The sequence below is a fragment of the Salminus brasiliensis genome, chromosome 14 (assembly GCF_030463535.1).
Source record: "Salminus brasiliensis chromosome 14, fSalBra1.hap2, whole genome shotgun sequence".
Lineage (NCBI taxonomy): Eukaryota > Metazoa > Chordata > Actinopteri > Characiformes > Bryconidae > Salminus > Salminus brasiliensis.
In genome coordinates this window covers 32,523,410-32,546,041 of record NC_132891.1, presented here as the reverse complement: position 1 = coordinate 32,546,041, position 22,632 = coordinate 32,523,410, and the positions used below count along the sequence as shown (strand labels likewise).

Here is a 22,632-nt window from a genome sequence, read left to right as displayed (position 1 = left end):
GCACATCTGAGCTCCCCCCCCCAAACAAAGTCACATATTTCCTATTTTTACCTTTTTAAATATCAGAAATAAATGCAGTCTTTTATTTGAAGCGTGCGCAGGATCTCACCCTTGGTCACATCGGTGATGCAGTATTTGAAGTCGGGTCCTCCGCAGCTCCAGCTCATGTCTTCCAAACTGAAGGACTGATTGGAGCGCAGCATGATGATCTCTATAGCGCTGGACTTCAGCAGGGCTATCTGATCCTCTGCAGTCAGCTCCCTGAGAGAGACAGGCAGACAGTGTGAGCAAAGCAAGCTTACTGCATCATCACTTGTTTATTAGGTAAATGCTTCCAAACCGCCCGTGGGAACAAAAAGCATTTTGCAATTAGGGGAGCAGAAAAGAACAGGTGGAAATGAAAACGGTGCACAATCCACTGAAAGATGTTTTCGGTCCTTCATCTCCTGCAGGGCTGCATGCGCTCTATTGGGAATGGATCAATTATAAGGCAGTGCACTTCCGCCAGCTTCTGAAAACTCCATTCAGCTGCAGACCTTAGACTGAGAGCGGTGAGTCATACTGTCCAGCACTGAACACAAACTGCACACTGAACGATACGGACATTAGAACCAGCACTGTGATTAAACTGCTTCTTTCTGGGAATGAGCTCCCTCGTTCCATCCATCCATTCATGTGCAGTGGGTCCGGAGCCTACCTGGAATCAAGAGTGCATGACAGGGCTACCCCATGGACAGGGCGCCAGTCCACTGCAGGGTACCACACCCCCCCCATTTACTCACACACTTACACCTAGGGGCAACTTCGCACAGCCAGTTCACCTACCGTATACACACTCTGTCCAAATGTTTGCGGACACCTTATCAAACGAATGCATTCAGCTGTTTTAAGTTGCACCCATTGCTGACACATGAAAACACACACGCAGCTCGTCAAGTCCTTGTAGCGAAATACTGCCAATAGAATAGGACTCTCAGGAGCAGATAAACTTGAACTTGGTTTAGACGTGGTCTAATACAGGGGTATTAAGCCCCCAGCATTGCACTGAGCTGTGGAGCTAAGGAACGGTGTTCTCTGGAATGATGAATGGTGTCCCATCCATTTGGGAATAGGTGTGGCGAGGTGGTGATCATCCAACATCCGGATCTCATCCTGATCCTGAACACTCTTGTCACTGAATGCAATCAAATTCTCACAGCAATGCTCCCCCTAAAAAAATTTATTTTCTGGACAGTAGAGACAGTTTGCTCCCTTGATTTAGGAAGAAACGATGAATGAGCTGGTGTCCCAATACTTTTGTCTATATAGTGTCTATGCTTTTTATAAGTATTAAAAGCAATGTTCCTCTTTAGATCAGCTAACTCTTAAAGTGCTATTGTTGAACGAGCTGCAGTCTTGTGTTATGGACTGTGCAATCATCAGAAAAACAGGCTGAGGAGGGGGCGTGTGAGAGCGCACATACAGTGTGTGCACGTAAAGAGGATGGCTATAAAAGAGAGCGCGAGTGCGCGAGTGTATGCCTGTGTGCTTTGAACATTAATAACATTAATAAATGTCTGTGTGCGTCCACGTCATCTTAAAAGACTCGCCGGTGTTTATAAGAGAACTGATGTTGGTGTGTGTGTGTGTGTGTGTGTGTGAGCGTGGGGGGTGCTTTACGTCAATCTTGTTTTTTCTCTCCACAAGGACAGGATGTACAGAACCTTATATGGTTGCCCAGACAATCAGACACTTCAGCAACAGCACACACACACACACACACACGCCTACATAACCTTTTGAAAATGATTTGGGGTTTAGTTTCTGCTCCATATGAATCTCCATATCTGTTTGAAGGGGCCCTAATTTGGTTAAGGAAGACAAACACAATGTCCTCTGCTCTCCTATTAATGACCAAAAAACACCTGACTCCAAAACAAGCCGTCTCACACCTGTCACAGCGACACCAGTAACACACCAGCCAGCGCCGCTGCGGCCCAGGGGGTATTCTGTGTCTCGCAGGGCCTCGGACACGCATAAGCAGATACAACAGGCTAATTAGCTTCCGTACACCTGGGAACTTAGGCTTCCCTTAAGTTCCGGTACTGTGCAGAAATCCGAGACCACCTTCCATTGAATTCCCAGTCAAAACAGCCATTAAACAGACCCCACATATATCCCATGCATACATGGGGCTGGTATGCTTAGCCCAGCTGGGATCCATGGGTTCCATGTTGGCCCCACATATGGATGCCCACCAAGGTCAGTGATGGGACTAGGAGGGGCTAAACTTATCCTATCTGGGTTGTACACTGCACATGGGACCTAGATGGGACCCATGTGAGATTAGGGCGAGCTGTAACAATGGGGCCCATTTGGGATGCCCATCTGGAACCCACCTAGCTCATGTTCCAACCATGGGAGCGTCCAGCCTTCACCTCTTTTGCAGCTTTTGTTCTGCTCAGGAGAATCACTTGCAGCATTTCTGCAGACATTTCCTGAAGCCTTACACCTCATCTGTTAAACATGGTGGAGGGGAGTTCTGAAATCTGCAGGCTGAGAACTTAGGAACATTTTCTGCTTCTCATCAATCCAAGCCATCCCACACTCATTCAACAATGCCGAGGTCTGGACTCTGGGGCGGACAAGGGTGAATCAGCTTCAGCAGTTTGAGCTGATCTTCGATTGTATCTCCTCACCCTTTTCAGACCTGTCGAGTCGTCTTCTCACAGTGGGGAAGGATGGACACAAACAGAGTGGTCTCACTCTCTCAGTGCTGTCTATCTGACCGGGGCAGTTTTGGTTGGTCTACTAAGCCTTGTGTGGTTGTTAGTGGTCCCATTTCCCCCCTTTCTTCATACAGAACCATTGTTGGACGACCTAAAGACATATTTGTCCCACTAAGTATTATCCACTTTAAATTAAAGCTAGGACATATTCGCACAGACTCTATGGACAAAAGTATTGGGACACTCGCTCATTCATTGTTTCTTCTGAAATCAAGGGGATTAAAACAAGAGTTGGAGTGACTGTCTCTACTGTCCAGGGAGGGAAGGCTTTCTTCTTGATTTTAGAGGAGCATTGCTGTGAGGATTTGATTGCATTCAGCAACAAGAGGATGATCACCACACCACATCATCATCGAACACTTTACCTCGATTGCGGTTAGTGAACAATAATGTAAGCTGTTCGAGTTGCTCAGTTGACTGAGTGTTTGAGTCTTCCCCCATGTTGGTTCCATGTCGCAGACTGGACGGGCTGGAGTCATGTGACTACACTTGCGGTAGTGGGAAAAGTACAGAATTACAGGTTCTGAGCGTCACTTTCGACAGCAGACAACCAAGTATCAAGTTCATCAAACCGACAGACACGACAGGCAGGTCCTCACACACACACCTGAAGCCGGGGATCATCTTGGCGAAGCCGATGACTTTCTGAATGCTGTAGCTGACCAGGTCAGCCAGGTGGGGCAGCATGGAGAGCCGGGAGGTGTCGTCCTCGCTTGAGTCTGGGCTTCCTGTTCCCTCTTGATACATCGATAACAGACTGCTGAAGTTCAGCTTAGTGTCCACAGACTCTACACAGAGCCAATGAGAGAGACAAAGATACAAATAAAGGAAAAAGAGAGGGAGACAGAGAGAGAGAGAGAGAGAGAGAGAGAGAGAGAGAGAGAGAGAGAGATGGTTAATACTGAGGAAGTTTCCTTCAATTCTAATTTACACAGTTCACCAATACTGTTGTTCCACCTGTGCAACTGTGCTCATTCATTCCTCTTCTGAAATCAAGGCTATTATAAAGAGTTTATTCTGCTTTTTATTTGGAGTAACTGTCTCTACTGTCCAGGGAAGAAGGATTTCTACTAGATATTAGGGCATTGTTGTGAGGTTCTGATTGCATTCAGCGAGCATTAGTGAGGTGATGATCACCACCCCACTTCATCATCCCCAACTCACCCAATCATGCCCAAAGTACTGGATGGAGCACCAATCATCATTCCAGAGAACACAGATCTTCCACTGCTCCACAGCTCAATGCTGGGGGTCTTTTTACCCCTCTAGTCCACACCTGGCATTATTAGGCATGGTGCCAACAGGTTCATGTGTATCTGCTCCAGAGAGTCCTATTCTATTGGCAGTACTTCTCTACAGGGACTAAACAAGCTGTTCAAACTGTCAGCAGTGGGTGCAACTTTAAGTAGATGTGTGCATTTATTAGAAGGGGTGTTTTTATTTTAGGGGTATTTATTTTAAAAATAAATAAATAAATGAATAATATATATATATATATATATATTCTTTCATGAAAAAAAACATGAACACATTTAAATATTTGTTCAATTACAATCTGCAATATATTTTTAAAAAGTCATAACTACAGTTTATTAACTGATAAGTATAATTTCAAACTGATACGTAATTATAATTAAACTGATAATAAATTAATTCATCAATCAAAAGTAATTCATTTACGCCCATGTACACTCTACACCCCCGCCCATGCAAACACTGACACATATTCAGCAACTGAGACAAACAAACATCAAAAAGCAGAGGTTTTGTCCGATGTGTGTGTGTGTGTGTGTGTGTAGCTCAATGCATTCATATGCACGTTCGTCTTTTTCATGTCAGTGCACGGTTTCCAGACGTCCATAATGTTTTTCAAGGTAAATCTGTTACTGGTGAAAGCGGTTTACACACTACCAGCTGCAGACAATCCTCCTGGAGATTTAGCCTCTATTCCACAATGGCTTTGTATGTGAGGGAGCGAATGAGCAAGCGAGAGAGAGAGAGAGAGCAAGCGAGCGAGTGAGTTACCTGGTGAGTGGTTGAATGAGTCTGAAGACGCATCTGAGAGCGAGTGAAGGGAAGCGGCACGGCTCGCGCTGCGTGTCACCGGACCCTCTCTCACTGGGGGCTGTAGGTGAGGGCACACAAACACACAGATACATTAGTGCTACACAATCAGAACAGAACACAAACAAGCCCTTTCTCAAATGTTCAGAGTGCTGTCGGGAAAAGGGGGGGGGCAGTGCCCTCTTACGCACATGGTCTAATGAAAGGCTGAAAGCTTTTACTCTGCAAGGTTTAACCAACCTGGTCTTCCCAAGCCTGGACGACGGTGTGCAATTTATTTGATAGATTAAAAGTATGTGGACACCACTTAGATATTTCAACTTCATTAAGGTGCACAAGTTGTTCTGTGGCAAACAAGCTTGTATAATTCATCCAGAAAAGTATTCTCAATATAGTGGGATGCTCTGAAGGAGCTAAAAGCCTAATCAAATCCTCACAGCAATGTTCCACAATCTAGCTTTTCCTGAAGAGTAAAGGCTGATATTACAGCAAAATTGTGTTTTCTGAAGTGAGGCAGCTTTATCCAGTACCTTTGGGATGAGCTGGTGTGTAAGAACTAGTCATCCAGCATCAGCACCTAACTTCACTAACGCTCTTATGGCTGAACACAATCAAATCCTAACAGCAATGTTCCACAATCTAATGTTTTTTTTTGAAGAGTAGAGGATGCTATTGCAGCGAAACTGGGTTTTTTGGAGTGATGGAGCTCCATCCAGTCCATTTGGGATGAGCTGGAGTGTCAGAACTAATCATCCAACATCAGCACCTGACCTCACTAATACTCTTAGGGCAGAACACAATCAAATCCTCACAGCAATGTTCCACAATCTAATGTTTTTTTTAAAAAGTAGAGGTTAACACTGCATTTAATCTGCATTCTCTGGGGTGATGGAGCTCCATCCAGTCCCTCTGGGATGAGCTGGAGTATCAGAACTAATCCTCCAACACATCCTCAGCACCTGACCTTACTAATACTCTTATGGCTGAACACAATCAAATCCTTGCAGCAAATGTCCCAAAACCTAGTGGAGAGTCTTTTCTGAGGAGGTTAGACAGACTCTGATTTTTAATACTCTTGACTTGAGAAGACACGTCAGATGGATGAGAAAGGGTGTCCACAAACTTTTCAGTTCTAGACTCTAGGGACCCGCTCTGCCACTATTACGGGCGTTGTGTTTGTCATTATCTAGAACCTTTGGGCCTCCAGAAGGCTGCATCACTGCACTAGAAAAAACAAAACAACAACCCTCAGGCGGCACACTGACTCTGAATCTGACGAAGTCCGAGTAGGAGTCATCGTAGGTTTTGTGGTGTGCCTCCACCAGTGTGTTGATGATCTGCGTCTGCTCGTCGCTGAGGCGGGGCTTCTGCGCCTCCCTCGCCGCCTCCTCCTCCTTCCGCTTCAGAATCAGCTCCTTCTTCCTCTGCACCTCCTCGTCGGTCAGAATAACTAGAGAGAGACAGACAGACAGATGGACAGATAAACAGATGAACAGACACTGATGATAAAGAGAGAGGCGCGAGAAAGGAAGGAAATCTTAGTGCAGCTTGCAGTGCATGAACAACCACAGTCTTGCACAACCCAGGACTGCTTATCTTTACTAGTCCTCATTAAGTATACGACACTGATTACACCTAATCTCTCAAACATCACCTGGTGTGACTGAAGGCTCCTTCTCAACAGGGCTGCCAGTTTATTAGGTTTCTTCTGTAAAAGTTAGATACATTCAAACGCCTGCCATTAGAACCAGGTGCAGCGCCAGCTGGAACCAGCTGCAGATGATCAGAACATGGTTGGAGGGGATTCTGGAGGAGTCAGTCTTATTTAAACCTCAGATGTTTAGCTTGTTTGCTCTTAATGGTTGAAGTGAGAGGTGAAGATCACCATGGCCTGGTCCAAAAAACGCCCTCAGAATGCCCTGAAATCAGCCGTTCCACTGTCCACCAAATCATTTACAAGTGAAACAACTACCGCCCAGGTCCAGGTCAGGCCTACCTAGCAAAGTTCAGCCCAAGAGCCGACTGCACAATGTGTGAAGTAGCCACAACCGATGTCAAATGTCCATGTGTGTCCACTTTTGTCCATATAGTGTATCTTTGTATACTGTCACCGCTGTAATTAGAATGCTTGTAGGTCACCAAGTGCAATCCAATGTACCACTTAGAAATAATGGGGTCTGATCACTGGACAGGTTCACAGAACTAAGAGCTTATGGAAACAGATTGTATGTTATATTGTAAGTAGTACAAGATTGATGCTAAGCTTAAGGTTTCTTAAGGGCTGGATTCGTTAGCGACCATGACAATTGCACAATTACATGTATACCGGCTTTCAACCAGCATGGGTTGTTGAAAGACTTGCTGAGATGAGTCAGCATCCAAACTGAGAAGCAGCAGCTGAGGCTTTCTGAAATAAGCCTCTATAAATGTAATTTTGGTTTATGTCAGTTGTCAGGACTAGGTAGGTGTCCCGCAGCCTTATAAATGCTGTCCTTCAGTAAAGTCGTATTTCGCAGGTCTACTCCATGTAATATCACAGCTCATACTCCAACTCAAGCTCATAACTTTTCCTGTTTATTACACCATTTGAAAATCTTTGCTACCCTTTACAGTGCCGGAGGGGAAAAAAATCCAATATATATATATATAAATATATATATATAAATATATACACACACACCCATGAACAGGGACCCCCAATCCCATTCATGTGCTCTCCCCCTATCATTAGCAATGCCCCCGACACTAGGAGAGTGTCCTTCGACACATGTAAAACCAGCCACCGGCGTTGTTTCAAACTGCCACTGAGGCATCATCACTAGGCCGCCACCCCAGCTGACCAACATCACACTATGGCCCCTGAGAGAGCAAGGCCTACTGTGCTCTTTCAGACTCCGGTTGCTGATGGCGATCCTCGGATCACAGAGGCAGCACCTGAGTCCACTGGACTACCTGAAGCCCAAATACAGTTCACATGTTTTATTCCTTTCCCTGGGTTCCTAAGCTACGCTCTAGGACCATTTTCCATTTTCTCTTAAAGTCTTAGAAATCAACAGACTGCTTTTGTTACTTTAAAGGAGCATCATTTGGTTGGTTCACTTTTCACCCAATACTATACCCCCATCACCTCTACACCCCATTACTCCACCCCCATCTCTATCTGTTTGCCTAGAAAAACATGGTGGTATTCAGTAAGTGCCCTGTATTGCCAAGTACTCGTTCTGTGGGCAATAAAACATGGTGTGCTGCCAAAGAGGCCACAACAAGAAAATCTGCTGAAACGAGAGTTAATGCTGGAAGTGCTTTTCCAAAAGTGTGTATTATTACTCAATTTTGGGATGAATCAGGGATGAAGCTGGATGCAGAGATAGCGACATTCCTTCTGGACGGCTAGCCTTATCTACAGTGGCATCTGTCAAGGGGTGGACACACCAGGCAGCAAGTGAACAGTCCGTTCTTGAAGGTGATGCGTTAGAAGCAGGAAAATGGGCAAGTGTAAGAATCTGTAAAGACTGGATGACTGTCACTGTCACTGAGCCATAGATGCCCATGACTTACAGGATCTGCTGCTAGCGTCTCGGTGCCAGATACCACAGGACACCTACAGAGGTCTGCATCTGTCAAGAGGTGGATATATCAGGCAGCAGGTAAACAGTCTGTTCTTGTGTTATAGGCAGGAAAAATGGACAAGCGTACGAATCTGAGACTTTTGACAGATGCTAAACCACATCACAGAGGGGTCAGAGCATCTCCAAAGCATCAGGCAGTGGTCAGTACCAACCAAAAATGGTCCCAGAAGGCACAACCGGTGAACTGGCGACATTGATGTGAGCTATGGAGGATCCACCTCACAGCTTACAGGATCTGTTGGTGCCAGATACCACAGGACACCTTCAGAGGTCTAGTGGACTCCAGGCCTTGAGCGGTCAGATCTGTTGTGGCGTCACTAGGGGGAGCTACTCACTATTAGGCATTAGAGCTGAGTAATGTAAAGCCCCTTTCATTTCCATTTAAAATTAGAAGGGTGCTCAGAGGGATACAACTGTTACTACAGTGACAACATGTGATGCTATTATGCACCTACCTGTCTAATCTACCGGGCTTAAACCCAAGCTCCATGTGTGTATTTAAAGAACATCACTTCAGCTTCGGTTACGCTTTTAAGCAACTAATCTCTTTCATATACAAACGGCACCGGCTCGCGGAAACTGATCTGAGATCAGATTCTTGATGAATGACAATGAGATAACGAGGGAGTGTGCGAGATATCTGATCCGAGAGCAGCCTTTGTGCTGTGCCTACGCTGTGCATGTGCGTGTGGGCAGCAGACGTCTCCCAGCGTGGGAAGACTCGGAGAGTCTGCCAACTGTGCCACAGAGACAGTGCGATGACCCTGTGCCATAAGGAGAGCGAGAGTGGAGCGTGTGAGTGTGTGTATGCCTCCTCAGTAGTGGTCTGGCACTGAAGGAGCCAGAACTAATCCCACACAACAAACACTTCCACTGATCTGTAATGATTCGATGAAACATGATCAACTTATCTCATGCTGGGTGTTCAAGGATGGGTGCACACACACACACACACACACATCAAAGGAGGGACGTTATAATGGGGACACTGGGGGCATTTCTCACCATTTTTTGAAAGTGTAGTCTGTTTAAAACAAAAAAAAAAACACAACAACTTTCAGACAGTAGGTGGCTGCAGAAACACCTTCCAAACACCATCTATACATTCAGTTGTTCCTCAGCATTACATGAAGCCATGAAGTGCACTGACCAGAGGTGAGGGCAGTATGGGAGTGGTTCTTGTAAGAAATGCTATCAGCATAAAAAAAAAAAAAACAAAACCCAGAAACATGGGTAAGGTGTTACATAACTGAAACTATATATATTATTTTTTAGATTTATATTTCTTTATATTTTAAGGTCAATATGATATTCTGTCTGTTTTGCTATTATGTCTTTTATATTTTCTAGAATATTGTGAAATGGTAATGTTTTGATACAGTCTATATTATAGCATATTGAGTATTTAATTATTTTTTTTTAAATATTATAAAGTACTTCAAATTCTATAAAAAAATATACGAAATTAAAAATAAATAAAGAAATACATAGAAACTTCTGTTGCACTCTCAAAATAAATCCCAGGTGGAATTACTTAGGTAACTATGCAAATGCAAGTCAAGTCCAAAACCTTTTTAAAGCATTCTGACTAATTTGTCAAACATCTGCATGCAGTAGCGAGATCATGAGGTAAATATGTATCTCGCATTCATATCTATTTTAAATAAAGCCCACTGTAAAATCTCTACCCCTCATTTGTGCTGTATTAGATCTATAATGGTGCATAGTGCTTGGACCCTGATGATTTCCACTTGTAATTTGATGTTATTTGTAGACGGTTGTTTAGTTTTCATAGCAACAGCGTTCTACATCATTTTCAGACAAAAACTGACTGGAAGCTCATTGATTTTGGTTGCCAACTATCACAATTTCCCAACCTTTACTTTAACTTAAATCTGAAAATCTAAAAAATAAAACCAACTTTTCAATTTCAGTAATATTCGTGAGGTTCTGATTGGCCCTTATAAATGAAATACTATATCTGTGGGTTGGCAAATTCACTTCATAATTGCTTGGACATCATTTTCAGACTGGAAGCTCGTTGATTTGACTGCCAACTATTACAATTTACCTTTCAACCCTTTTGTGCACTGTATTTAAAAAAATATAAATATAAAAATAATTTCAATCCATCCACTCATAAAACCTGTGTGTGACATTATTGGGGTTCTATAAAAATGAAATACTATATCTGTGGGATTGGTATATATACTGGCTCCATAATGGTACATAGTGATTGGACCCCAATGATTGCCACTTGTGATTTGCTTGTTGTGATGGTTGTTTAGCTCTTAAAATTCAACATCATTTTCAGATGAAAACTAAATGAAAAAAAAAAATTAATATTAAATACTATATCTGTGAGTTGGCTAAATAATAACTTTGAACAAATGCTGTGGATCACTTTGCTGGAAAAAAAAATCAGAATAGAACAGAATATCCATCTTTCAAAATTAGCATATTTCAGCAGAAAACCGTGTTACCAGCTAAACATGGCTTGTTTTTCCATTTTGCCTGAAGTTAAAGTTACAAAGTTACACCCATGACCAAGTGTTTCAACCCCCTTCCCAGGATTTTAACCCCTAAAAGTAGAGATTCTTTTCATGTGGTGCTGAATGTAATCGATAACTCGATAAATGATGAAGCATTTCTGACAATTCTGTTTCAACAGGTTTGAGTTTGCCCTTCTGACCGTTGTTTTTTTCAATGCCCAGAAATGAATGAAAAAACTGTGGTAAAAAAGAGATAAATAAAATAAAAAATGTAAATACTTACAAAAATGATACAAATCCAAACGTACAAACATAAATGTGATATGGACTGAAAGTTTAGAATCTGCTCTCTTCACAGAAATGATAGAAATGATCAAACATATTTCACAATTCTCTTGCTTTGATATCCTGTTTCAAGCATTTAAAAACAAAACAAATAAATCAAAACTTTGGCCTGACCTGAAAAATCAATCAAAATAAAATCAAACTAAAATCAAAATAAAGGGACACTACTGTCAGACTACTTTGTGTGATTTGCCAAACAATCAGCCATAACATTAAAACCACTGACTGGTAAAGTAAATAACACTGATCTTCTGTTTCCTGTGGCACAAAAAGCAGCAGAAATCAGAACCGCTTTGGACAAGATTTTGCCTGATTTTGAACGCGAGACGACTGCAGGGTCAGAACATCTCCAAAACATCAGGCAGGTCTTGTTAGGTGTCCCTGAAGTGCTGTGGTCAGTACCTACCAAATATGCTCCAAGGGCGGATAACCGTTAACAGGTAGTGAACCAGTAACCGGCTCATTAATGCTCATGGAGGCCCCACTTTACAACCTCCAGGACTTAAAGGATTTGCTGGATACCACAGGACACTGTCAGAGGTCTTGTGGAGTTCATGCTTTGACGGGTCAGAGTTGTTTCGATGGCATGAGGGGGAGGGGAGGGGGGCTACACAATGTTAGTTAGGCTGATCGATCGATCAATAATAAATGGCTATGACTTTCCCGTTTTTGCCGTGGTGCCGTCAGTGCCAGCATTACTATGTGTTTCTACCAGCTGTTTAGTAAGCTCTTCTAAAGCTCTGTTTAGACGGCCAGGGCAAGCAGATTTTTTTCCCACGTATAATCTGATACGGGTCTGATCTTCGCTTTGAAGCCTAAACACGCGGAATCCGATCTTTTCCCTTCCACTCTGGTTCATGTTTGTGTGCTCTTTGGCAAACGATTATGACTGAGTAACTAAACACAGGTTAGCAACGGGACGGACGTGGAAAACAAATGTGATTTGAGCATGACGGCCTGCTTTGTAAACCCGGGGTTTGGTTGTTTTCTAAACGGAAAAACCAAATCGCTGCGGTGGCCATAAACATGTCGGAGATGCGGACTCACAGTAATCAAGGCTGGCACACTTAAGCTGTTGTCTATTTATGTCTGTGATCAGTAAACAAACGCTTCCCGCAACCGCTCACAGATAAGTATCTTGTTAAGATATTGGGCAGGCTGGCTTGGGTGAACTTGGGGGAGCTTTGTTTTCGGAATACCTGTGGAGAACGAACCTCTGAACGTGACAGCCTGAGCTGAGGCAGAGCTGAACAGGTGCTAACAGCTTCTGTTAATGCGAAGGCAAACGAAAACCTACAGGGAACCGCAGGTAAACAGAAAAACTGTGCTTGACCACAGGTAAACAAACACGCGGAGCTGCTGAAATGGTGCTGTAGCAATAGAGGTGGAGCAGGCTTACACAGAGGTGCTTACACAGTTATAGAGGTGCAAGAATGGAAAACTTTGATATAGCTGGATAATGAGAGTTCAGTGGATTGTTCTGAAACACTGTGAAATACAGCTACCTGCGCAGTGCTGTTGATATAGATCCGGCGTGAGCTGGTAAACGAGCCAATTCCAAAACTCTAAAAGTGCTACGCCACAGTCTTGACGACATGCCTAATAATTCACATATATCCCGCCCACTAGCGAAGGTCCTGGTCAAAGCTGGGAAGGAAAGGACTGCAGCGCTATCCGGGAAGGCTCTGGAATAATTACAGTGGTTTTATTTCTAATAGTGTTAAAACTATGCTTTGGTATGTGGGTTCTGTGAGCTGCCACCGGCGCCGTAAACCAGCCAATGAAATCAAATCCAAAATAACAGGGTGGTAAACAGGCGTGTTAATCAGCATCTCAGCATTTTTCTATCTGAACACTCACCTCCATTCAGCTCAGGAGAAAGCCAACTGCGAATACAGGCAATCTAGCTAAGGCCCGTGGCACAGTGCATGTTAGCATTATGCCCAGTGACGGCAAGGGAGGCGAGGGAGGGCTGTCCTACCCACCCAGAGAGAGAGAGAGAGAGAGCGATGCCAGCTGTGCTCTCTTGGACTTCCAGCCATCGACAGCTGTGGCATTGTTGGGCACAGAACTCAACTTTTCAATGATGGAGACAATACTTAAGGCCGATTTATGTTTTTGCGCCGAATCTATGCCATACCTAGCGCTGTAGCTGTGGTGACGCAGACCACAACAGCTGGGATTGGTCAGGTAGCATCATATTTCATAACCGCCAGGTAGCATCATATCTCTGCCTTCACCGGAATTTTTAAACTGAACTGGATGTGAGACAAATGGATGAAGATTAGAAACCAAATCATACAATCTACCTGCATTTCCTCGCCCCTGTCTCTGAGTGGCCGGACAACCGCAGAAAATACACTCCCTCTGCCTCAGTTTGATGGCCGTGCACGGGGGCGTTTCTAGACTCAGGGTTCAGACACTATAAGCAATTTCAAATTCAAGGACTTTCCATGACTTTTCAAGTACCAAAAAAATAAAAATTACAGGATCCCCGTAATCTGTTTACAGGAATGTTTGGTCCACGCTAGTAGCTAAAAGACTGTCCAGGCTAGCTAGTTAAAACTGGGCAAAACTGGGCATGGTCATACAAAATACGGGCAGTTTGGTCATGTGAACAAAAAGCTACTATAAAAGTTTGTGTTTTATATTATTATTAAGGATATAGGACTATTCAGTACTGGATTTCAGCATGTTTATTTTTTTTCATGGCTTTCCAGGTCTTCCAGGACCCCTACGAACCCTGTTACCCAGTACGAATTCAGAAGGGCACAGCTGTATCTCTCTGCCTGCCCAAAAATATTGAATATTTAATATTACTAGTTATTCTTTAATTAACATATAGCTATGAGCTATTGTTACCTTCTCTGCAGCGTAGCTGTGTTTCAAAAAGAAACAACAAAAATAAATAAACTGGCTCTGACTGAAAGTGTTAGCTACTCAAGTTTTGGAAAGACACTGGGGCATTATGGGAAGTAAAGTGTAGCCTGTAGTGAATTTGCAAATTGGCAAATTTTGCAATTGGCAAAAGTAAACCTTTAGCACCAGCAGAGTCAACACAGTGGCATTAAGAACCCCCTCCCTCCACTGCCAGACTAGTGTTGTGGCGACTATGCAGTAGTTTAAGTACAAACTGGCGACGCCGAAGAGACTCTGCGCTGCCCTGAGATCTCCACAATGTATCATTTGTTTCGGTTTAGAAGAATTCTTCTACAATCGTTCTGATTGTGGTGAAGTTGGACGTTTCATGGCGAGCTGGATCATTTCCTAAAAATGATAATCGGATTATTGTGAGGTCAGTAATTTACAACCCTTACATTTTCCAGTTAGGATCCGAAAGGGTTTTGCTTTCCATCTGAATGACAATGGCAGAAGCACAAGTGCCAAAAAGAGCGTAGCGGAGGAAATGAATCAGTTAGTGCTAATTAAATCACAATATTTGTCCAGCCCAAAGTCTCAAAAGTAGTCCCGCCCTAGAGTCTGGAGTGTGAAGACGGGCCTTCTGGAGGAGTCTCCTCACTAGAGCCGAGTATTCCAGCATAGCGGGAACGGTCCAACTTTCTTTCTGAGGTTCTGCGTTCTGCGAAGTTCTGGAACCCAAATTTATTATTATTATTATTATTATTATTATTATCATCATCATCGTCGATATTCCTGCCCAGAACAGAAGGCCAGCTTTGCTCTATTCTTTCTCACCTTCGATCGCTCAAACCCGTCCTGCCCCGTCACAGCTCTCAGCCTTTTACCTCTGACCTTCTGTCCCAGAACGACCGCCGCTCCAAAACAAAGAGGTCCTTTGCTGCCGCAGCCGGATCAGGCTTGTCTTAAAGAGAGCTGAGGGTTGGGTGGGGGGGTGGTGGTGGTGGGGGAGTTGTTTCAGGCTTGTGACTGTTTTAGCGAGCCATGCTGCTCCCCTCCTGCCAGTGGATGAAAATCTGGGTCGGTGTATTGTGTAACTGGGCTGGAGAAAGAAAGCCGTTGTGGAACAATTTTTCTCCCTCTCGCGCTCTCTCTCTCTCTCGCGCTCTCTCTCTCTCTCGCGCTCTCTCTCTCTCTCGCGCGCTCTCTCTCTCGCGCTCTCTCTCTCCCTCTCGCGCTCTCTCTCTCTCGCGCTCTCTCTCTCTCCCTCTCGCGCTCTCTCTCTCTCGCGCTCTCTCTCTCGCGATCTCTATTTTTGTGACAGTGCTTGGTTTTTTGTTTTGTTGGTGTTCCAGAACAGCAGAGTAGGCCGCTTCTACATGGACAGGGCTAACTATACCACAGTTGCGGCGTAGCATGGCAGACCACTGTCAAAACTGATGCTGCGGCCATCGAGAGCTACAAACACGTGCTGTGGAATGACACTCACAAGACATAAGTCATAAGTCATAAGTCTAAACGTACGGTTTGCATGGAGTCTCTGTCCCGGCTCAACCTACAGCTTTAACTCTGTGTGCACTTTGCAAATGATCTATTAACAGCTAGTGCTAAAGTGCTAAGGCTAGGTGTAACTGACTAGACCAGACTGACTTGGTCGGGGTGCAAAATGCTCAGATACTGGTGGGCCTGTGCATAACATGACAAGCTCTTCTCTGACTGGCTGGTTTACGACACTGTGGTGTCCCACACAGAGGCCACATAGCATAGCGTAGCATCACAGAGCATATCTCTGTCACAAGAACAGTGTAATTATTTTATAATTATTTCAGAGTCTAACTGGATAGTGCTGGTAATCTGTAGGTGAGAAGTGCGGTTAGCTAGCCAAAGACAATTGAAAGCCAAGCAGCTAAGGTTAGCTTTTAGCCTTGCATAGGTAATAATTTTGGCTAAAACAATGTGTGAACACATATAAAATAGTCATTCTGAAAACAATAACAAAAAAACACATCAGTCTGGAATGGTACATTATGCATAATTATCCTATTTTCAAAGCAATTATAGGGCTGGTGATTGGTGGACTCATATCTTGCCTAAATTTGATGACTGTACTTTCCAACTAAGGACAGATCCTTAACATTAGGGTACTAGAATTGGGTCATCCAATAAAGTTTATAAGTGATAAAAAAAATAATAAAATAAATAACAATTAGTTTATATAGTTGGCTTGGTATTGGGATATTACAGCCTCAATACACACACACACACACACAAATATATATATGGGAAAATATATATAAAGGAAAAATCCTTCATAACTTTCAATGGAAGTCATATGTAAATAGACTTTATCCCAACTCATTTTGGAGCATTTCTGAATACAATGTGAAGAACTGCCAGATTCACATTATGTTAAATATTGGAAAATGGCAAAAAATTGAGATATTGTATATATATATATATATCTATATATATATATATATATATATATATATATATATATATATATATATATATCATTATCCTTATCATGGAAAATATGTTTTCTCTCAGCAAAGCAGCTCTGAAATTCAGCTATCAGCTAATCATCCAAACGTATATTGTACATTTGGTTCCTCGCTCTGCCGTCACACTGCTTCTCCTAAAAGGCACTTAAATGTAATGATGCTAAACAGTAATTGCAAATGCCGCGGGGTCACCAGTACAGATTACATAACAGCTATTTTGAATTGCCTGCATCGTCAAACATTTCAACACATATGAAATGTCATTTCTTTGCATAAAATCGGACCCCTGCTTTGTGTATATATATATATATATAGCGAGAGAGAGAGAGAGAGAGAGAGATGTGCTGTGTTTCCAGGCTAAATTCCTACATGTGGTTTGGTCCTGGTAATTCTGAGACCTCTCTGGTTTTCTAGTTCCTTGTATTGTATTTTCTAGTTTCGCCTCGTTCTAACCTCTAAGCCCGGGTGTTCCAGGACTGTGTTTTGGACATGCCTGCGTTTACTCGGCCTGCCTGCTCTCTGACCCCTGCTATGGATTAGGATTGCACTTTGAGGACATTTTTTGAAACAGTCGATTCGTGCCTACATCCTTGTGCCTCAAGCAGAACCCTTCTCGCTTTTTATCTTCTGACCTGCTTGTTTTACCGTTGCAATCGTTCAATCCGCTGAGAAGGGAATGAATAAATGAATATCAACCTTAAATAGAAGCGTTTACACTGTATTCTGCTGTATTTACTGCAAATGCTACTACAGGAGAGCTCAGCACATAAAAGCAGGTATGGCTTTTATGCTTTAAAAGGCATCAACTGAGTATTTAGGCTGTTGATGATGTGTAAACAGTAAGAATGTGGCTTTATTTGGGGTTAAAAAATACTCAGAGGTGGGTTAACAAGCCTATTTACCACCCTGTTATTTCACCTGAGAATGAAACACAGCCACAGAAGCCACACATTATAGCATAGTATTACCAGACAGTGCTGCTGTCCTCTCATTATGCCCTCTCAGCGCGATGTGCTGTTAGCAAGCTGAAGAGACTGTAGCCGGTTAGCTTATAGCCTTGCCTCATCATGCTTTTTTGAGTCTGACTGGTAAAACAACAAGCCGGTGCTTTCCCTTCTGATGCGAGATTAGCCCCTATTTGGTTTAGCTGACGTGGTCCAGTTAGTTTTCAAGAGGACGGACATTGGAGAGAAGGGGCTGTAGAAGCAAACGTCATTTGTAGAAGCAACAGTAGCTTTTAGCCTCACCAGAGCTCCCTTTCTGCGGACACTAGCGCAGGAAAAGCCACAGTCTCGAGGCCTGGTTCTCGTAGCAACCCGTATTCCCATAAGGTGGTGATGAGCTGCTCTCGCTGTCAACTGGTTCACCAACTTTGACCGGCGCTTTCTCTCGTGGGCTGTGTTCACATTTTACATTTCGAGGGTGTAAACATACAGAGTCAGGACTGTGATGTAACAGTTTTGGGGGTTTTGGAATCGTCCGTTTTCTCCAGCTCTGTTCTGGTTCTGCAGGATGTTCTTTTGAAGTGTGCTTGAGGTTCAGGGTCTGTCACTTCCATGTACCGAACTCTTATTATTATTTAACTGTGCCAAGATAAGTACAGTATTTGCACATCTGTGCTGCAGATGAAAACATGAACTTTGCTCCCAGCACCTAGTCATGAACATTTCTTGAGAAATCTATGAATAAAAATTTCCAAAGGAGTGTTGTTCATGTATGTGAGGGGTGATAGGTGGGGTAGAGTGAGGTTTAGTTGTAACACTGTGTTCAAACTAACCCTAGCCATGTGTTCAGTGTACTTTAGCCTGGGCTATTTATTCACATGCTTTAAAATCGTGCTGCATTACAGCCATAAAGAGGGCAAAAAAAAATCATGTACACACAACTACATAATCAAAAACGCTTACGATGGAAAAAAAGCTACTTCAAGGTGGATCCTTGGAAATCTCTGTTTTACTGCGGTCTAAACATGCAGATGAGGTTACTGTGAGATTATGAGTAATGGAACTGCATGAGCTGCATTCAATATCAACACGTTATTCTGCATTGGTTTGCGGCTCACTTTGCCCTGCTCATAACGCACTCCTCGCTACGGAAAAGCAGAGAGCTCTAAATCAGTCTCTAAACGAACGCAGCGACTTGGCCTTGACTCGTTTTCTGCTGTGAAGAATGGACAGTGTGTATAATCGTAATGAAAGCCGTCGTTAAGATGAGTATTTTCTTTTAGTGGTTTTAAAACAATGACTCACACTCCTTCATCATGCCGATGTCGACGCAGCGCTTGAGGCGGCAGGCTTGGCAGTGTCTGCGGTTGTCTTTGGTGATGGTGCAGCTGCCATTAAAGGGGCAGGTGAAACTGGCCTTGCGCTTCATGCTGCGCCTGTGTGGAGAGGAGAGACGGGTCAGCACAAAACAGAACAGAGAGACTTCCTGTAAAGCAACAGACAGATAAATAAAATGGAGCAGTGGTGGATCAGTAGCTAGAGCACTGTTGGCGGGCAGCGGATCTCCCTGCCTACGATGCTACATAGGGACTTCCTGTCCCCCTGTGCCAGACATGAGAGACGAGGGGGCGTGCAAGGCAACTGCCCTCCCCCCAGTTGCGCCAGGTAGGTCACCTTAGGGTGGAGCCATGTTACCCTTGTGATTGATTGGTCTGGGAATATATATATATATATATTGGTCTTTATATATATATATATATATATAAAATGAGGCAGTGGTGGATCAGTAGTAGAGCACTGGGTTATGGGTTCGATACCCAGCATATCTGCCAAGCTGCCACTGTTGGGCCCCTGTTGACAGCCCTCTGCTACAGATACGCAGCAGTATTGCTGACCCTGTACTCTGACCCTGGCCTTTGAGGGTGGGATTTCTTCTGAAATCTGAATATTATCAGCTTTGTGATTGGTCAGGGGTATGGTGATGTAAACCTGACTCACTTTTAGGACCGCCTTAAATTATTAGACTTTTAAAAGATTACACCGGAGGCCCTGAGGAGCCAGATTAGAAACTTAATTAGAAAGAAAACTCAGATTTTGGTTCCCAGGGGCTTTAAAGTCTCTCTATTTTTGCCATATTTCACTTGTTTCACAGGCTAGCTGCATTGTGTACGACTAGCTAGGAGATTTGATATCTGACTTTGCTGAAACATTCCCTGGCTGATCCACTGCCGGTCTAAGAGCTCAATAATGGCTGTTCGATTTTTCTCAGGACTATTCCTTTAAATGAAAATATTCCTGTTATGCTCCGTTCTGCTTTTTTTCCCTCCTCCGAGAACCGCCTGAATGGGGCTCAGACATGCAGATCAAATATACGCCACACTTGAAACTCTTTACTCTGTAAACTCTCTCTCTCTCTCGCTCTCTCTCGCTCTCTCTCTTGGCTCGGGACTGGTCCAAGCCAAGAGCCGCGGTGACGAGGACCAGCCGGGTGAAGCCTGGCAACGGCGGAGGATTATTTAAAAAAGACTAAAATGTTACTCACATGGCTTAGCCGCTCAGCTACACCCACACCCATCCTCAAACACACACACACACACACACACACACACTGGGCCACCCCAGAAAACACACGCGTGCACTCAAACACACACACACACACACACACACACACACACATATATAGCCGCAACCACCTTGAGCCCACCCTCTGTCCTTTTAATAGTCATAAACACAAACATTTATTTCATGTGCAGTCACGCAGAATGGGCTCTGAAAGAGCTTAGGAAAACACACCGGCCTCCCTTGGCATACTGTCCCTATTCACAGAGTTACTACACATCGCAAAACACTCACACACTCGACACTCACACACATATGAGAGTAGATATGTGTATGTGTATACACACACACACACACACACACACACACACACCAAAGGATAGATTCATTCAGGGTTTTGAATAATTCACCTCCCTCAGCACCCTCTACTGTGAGTACAGTCTTTAGGGCCTAAGTGGAAGCTAGCGATACATTTTTAGGCTTTGATGCTCTGTACAAAAAGTCCTAAGGGAAAACTGGCACAATGCAGACGCCTACAACAACCACGACAGTCCAGAACCAGCCTAAAACGTCACCTCTGCGGAGCTTAAAAGCCTCAAAGCTTAGAAACTGATCAGCTGAATGACTATCTAACATATACAACAATTAGCCACAACAGTAAAACCCAGGGAGGTTAAACCCGGCAGGTTATTTTGTATCTCGATCTGCTCTGACTCACTTAGTTGATAAGCCCGATCTAATCTGACCTGGTCTGGTCAGACCCACCAGACTGACCACCAGGCTCCCCTGTCACTTGTGTCACCCACCAGACTGACCACCAGGCTCCCCTGTCACTTGTGTCACCCACCAGACTGACCACCAGGCTCCCCTGCCACCTGTGTCCCCCACCAGACTGACCACCAGGCTCACCTGTCACTTGTGTCACCCACCAGACTGACCACCAGGCTCACCTGTCACTTGTGTCACCCACCAGACTGACCAACAGGCTCCCCTGCCCATCCATCTCACCCACCAGGCTACCCTGCAACCCGTGTCACCCACCAGGCTGTCCAAGGCTCACCGATGCTTACAGGACTTGCCTACAGGATCTGCTTCTAACGAACTGGTGCCAGATACCACCAGGACAGCAGCTCAGAGTTGGACGGACACGGCAATATGCAGGTAGTTTTAATGTTATGGCTGACTGGTGCATATGTGGTCTGGTAATTACTTTTCAATGGGGTTAAGGAAAACGGACACAAGGCTGTTGTGCCCACTCAGCACGGTGGCCTTCTCATTCGGCACCGAGCCTGATATTAACTCCTTCCTGTGTAAATGAACTCGCAAATTCTCATCTAATTGTAGCGTAAGAAAATATATACCACAAACAACCCCGTTACGCTGGCGAATCTCTGCAATCATGACTCACTTTTTCACCATGTCTAAAAAATGTGTGGTCGCCACTGAATCAGAGCAGACCTGACCGGTCTCTGGGTTTATTTTTCATGTCACTCATCCCAATAAATGCTTGGACGCGTGGCGGCTCACTGAGCTAGCACACAGTGTTCATGTTCGAGTTGGGGAAAAAAAAAAACAAGCCGAAAGCAGAGTTAAAGTTCTGTTACAGCAGAACCATCACGAACAGACTGTCCGCGGTGACTTTAAGTGAAGAAGCAGTTGATAAACCTTCTTTCTGTGCTATCGACCGCATTTGGGCTTATCATCATCAGCGCTGCCCCACTACCCTCTGCTCGGCGGGATGAAAGCCTGACCGCGCTGCATACGAGAGCTGAGATCACACTGTAATGAAAGCAGCATGGCGTCTGAGAAACAGCCTGACATACTTCTCATTCCTTCCCTCCTTTATCCCTTCTTTTCACCCCCATCCTGTCTTCCTGTACATAAACACAAGTCCAGATGCTACGTCCAAAAGAGGCACTCGAAAAGGGGCGATATTTGCAATCGGAAGCCGCTAGCCATTTGGGCGGGCCTAAATTGCAGCGAGCAAAGCGATTTGCAGGTGGTGCGACTATTTAAGGGCTGATAATCAATGATCTGGAGGTAAAGATGGTTTGAGCTGCATAATATATACACACACAGTCTGTATCCTGTAACTGAAGGTGTTCCGCAGTGGCTGATCGATTGCTCTGTACCAGTCGTTGTTCCCCCCTATGGGCCACCACTGTTATGCCGTTGGGCACTACAGCGGTTCTAGAAGATCCCAAGAGGTTTGCCGTTTTCTGAGATGCTACCACCCCTCACCTGGTACCCAATAATCATGCCCAGTCAGATTGCGCCCTTTGCCACCCCAATGACGATCGCTTTGCGCTCTGCTACAACTGACTGGTGTGCTTGCTTATGTACACCTGCAGCAAACCCTGTCACATGGCCTCTGTCACATCCCGGGCCGAGTTCATTCCAAACCAGGGGTGGTCAGAATATTCTGATATGACCGTGACAGTGGGCGCATCTCGGAAACCACTAACTAA

The 22,632-nt window shown here is 44.3% G+C and overlaps 1 protein-coding gene across 1 annotated transcript in view; it reads right to left on the bottom strand.

The window, feature by feature from the left end:
• vdra (vitamin D receptor a) overlaps nucleotides 1-22,632 on the bottom strand; it is an 82,370-nt gene that overhangs the window by 2,894 nt on the left and 56,844 nt on the right. Inside the window, exons 4-8 of the mRNA XM_072696489.1 lie at nucleotides 18,911-19,041; nucleotides 6,098-6,282; nucleotides 4,794-4,893; nucleotides 3,376-3,556; nucleotides 110-261 (exon numbers count right to left, since the gene is read on the bottom strand). Coding sequence (XP_072552590.1) covers nucleotides 110-261; nucleotides 3,376-3,556; nucleotides 4,794-4,893; nucleotides 6,098-6,282; nucleotides 18,911-19,041 — 749 coding nt within the window. The remainder of the gene's footprint in view (nucleotides 1-109; nucleotides 262-3,375; nucleotides 3,557-4,793; nucleotides 4,894-6,097; nucleotides 6,283-18,910; nucleotides 19,042-22,632) is intronic.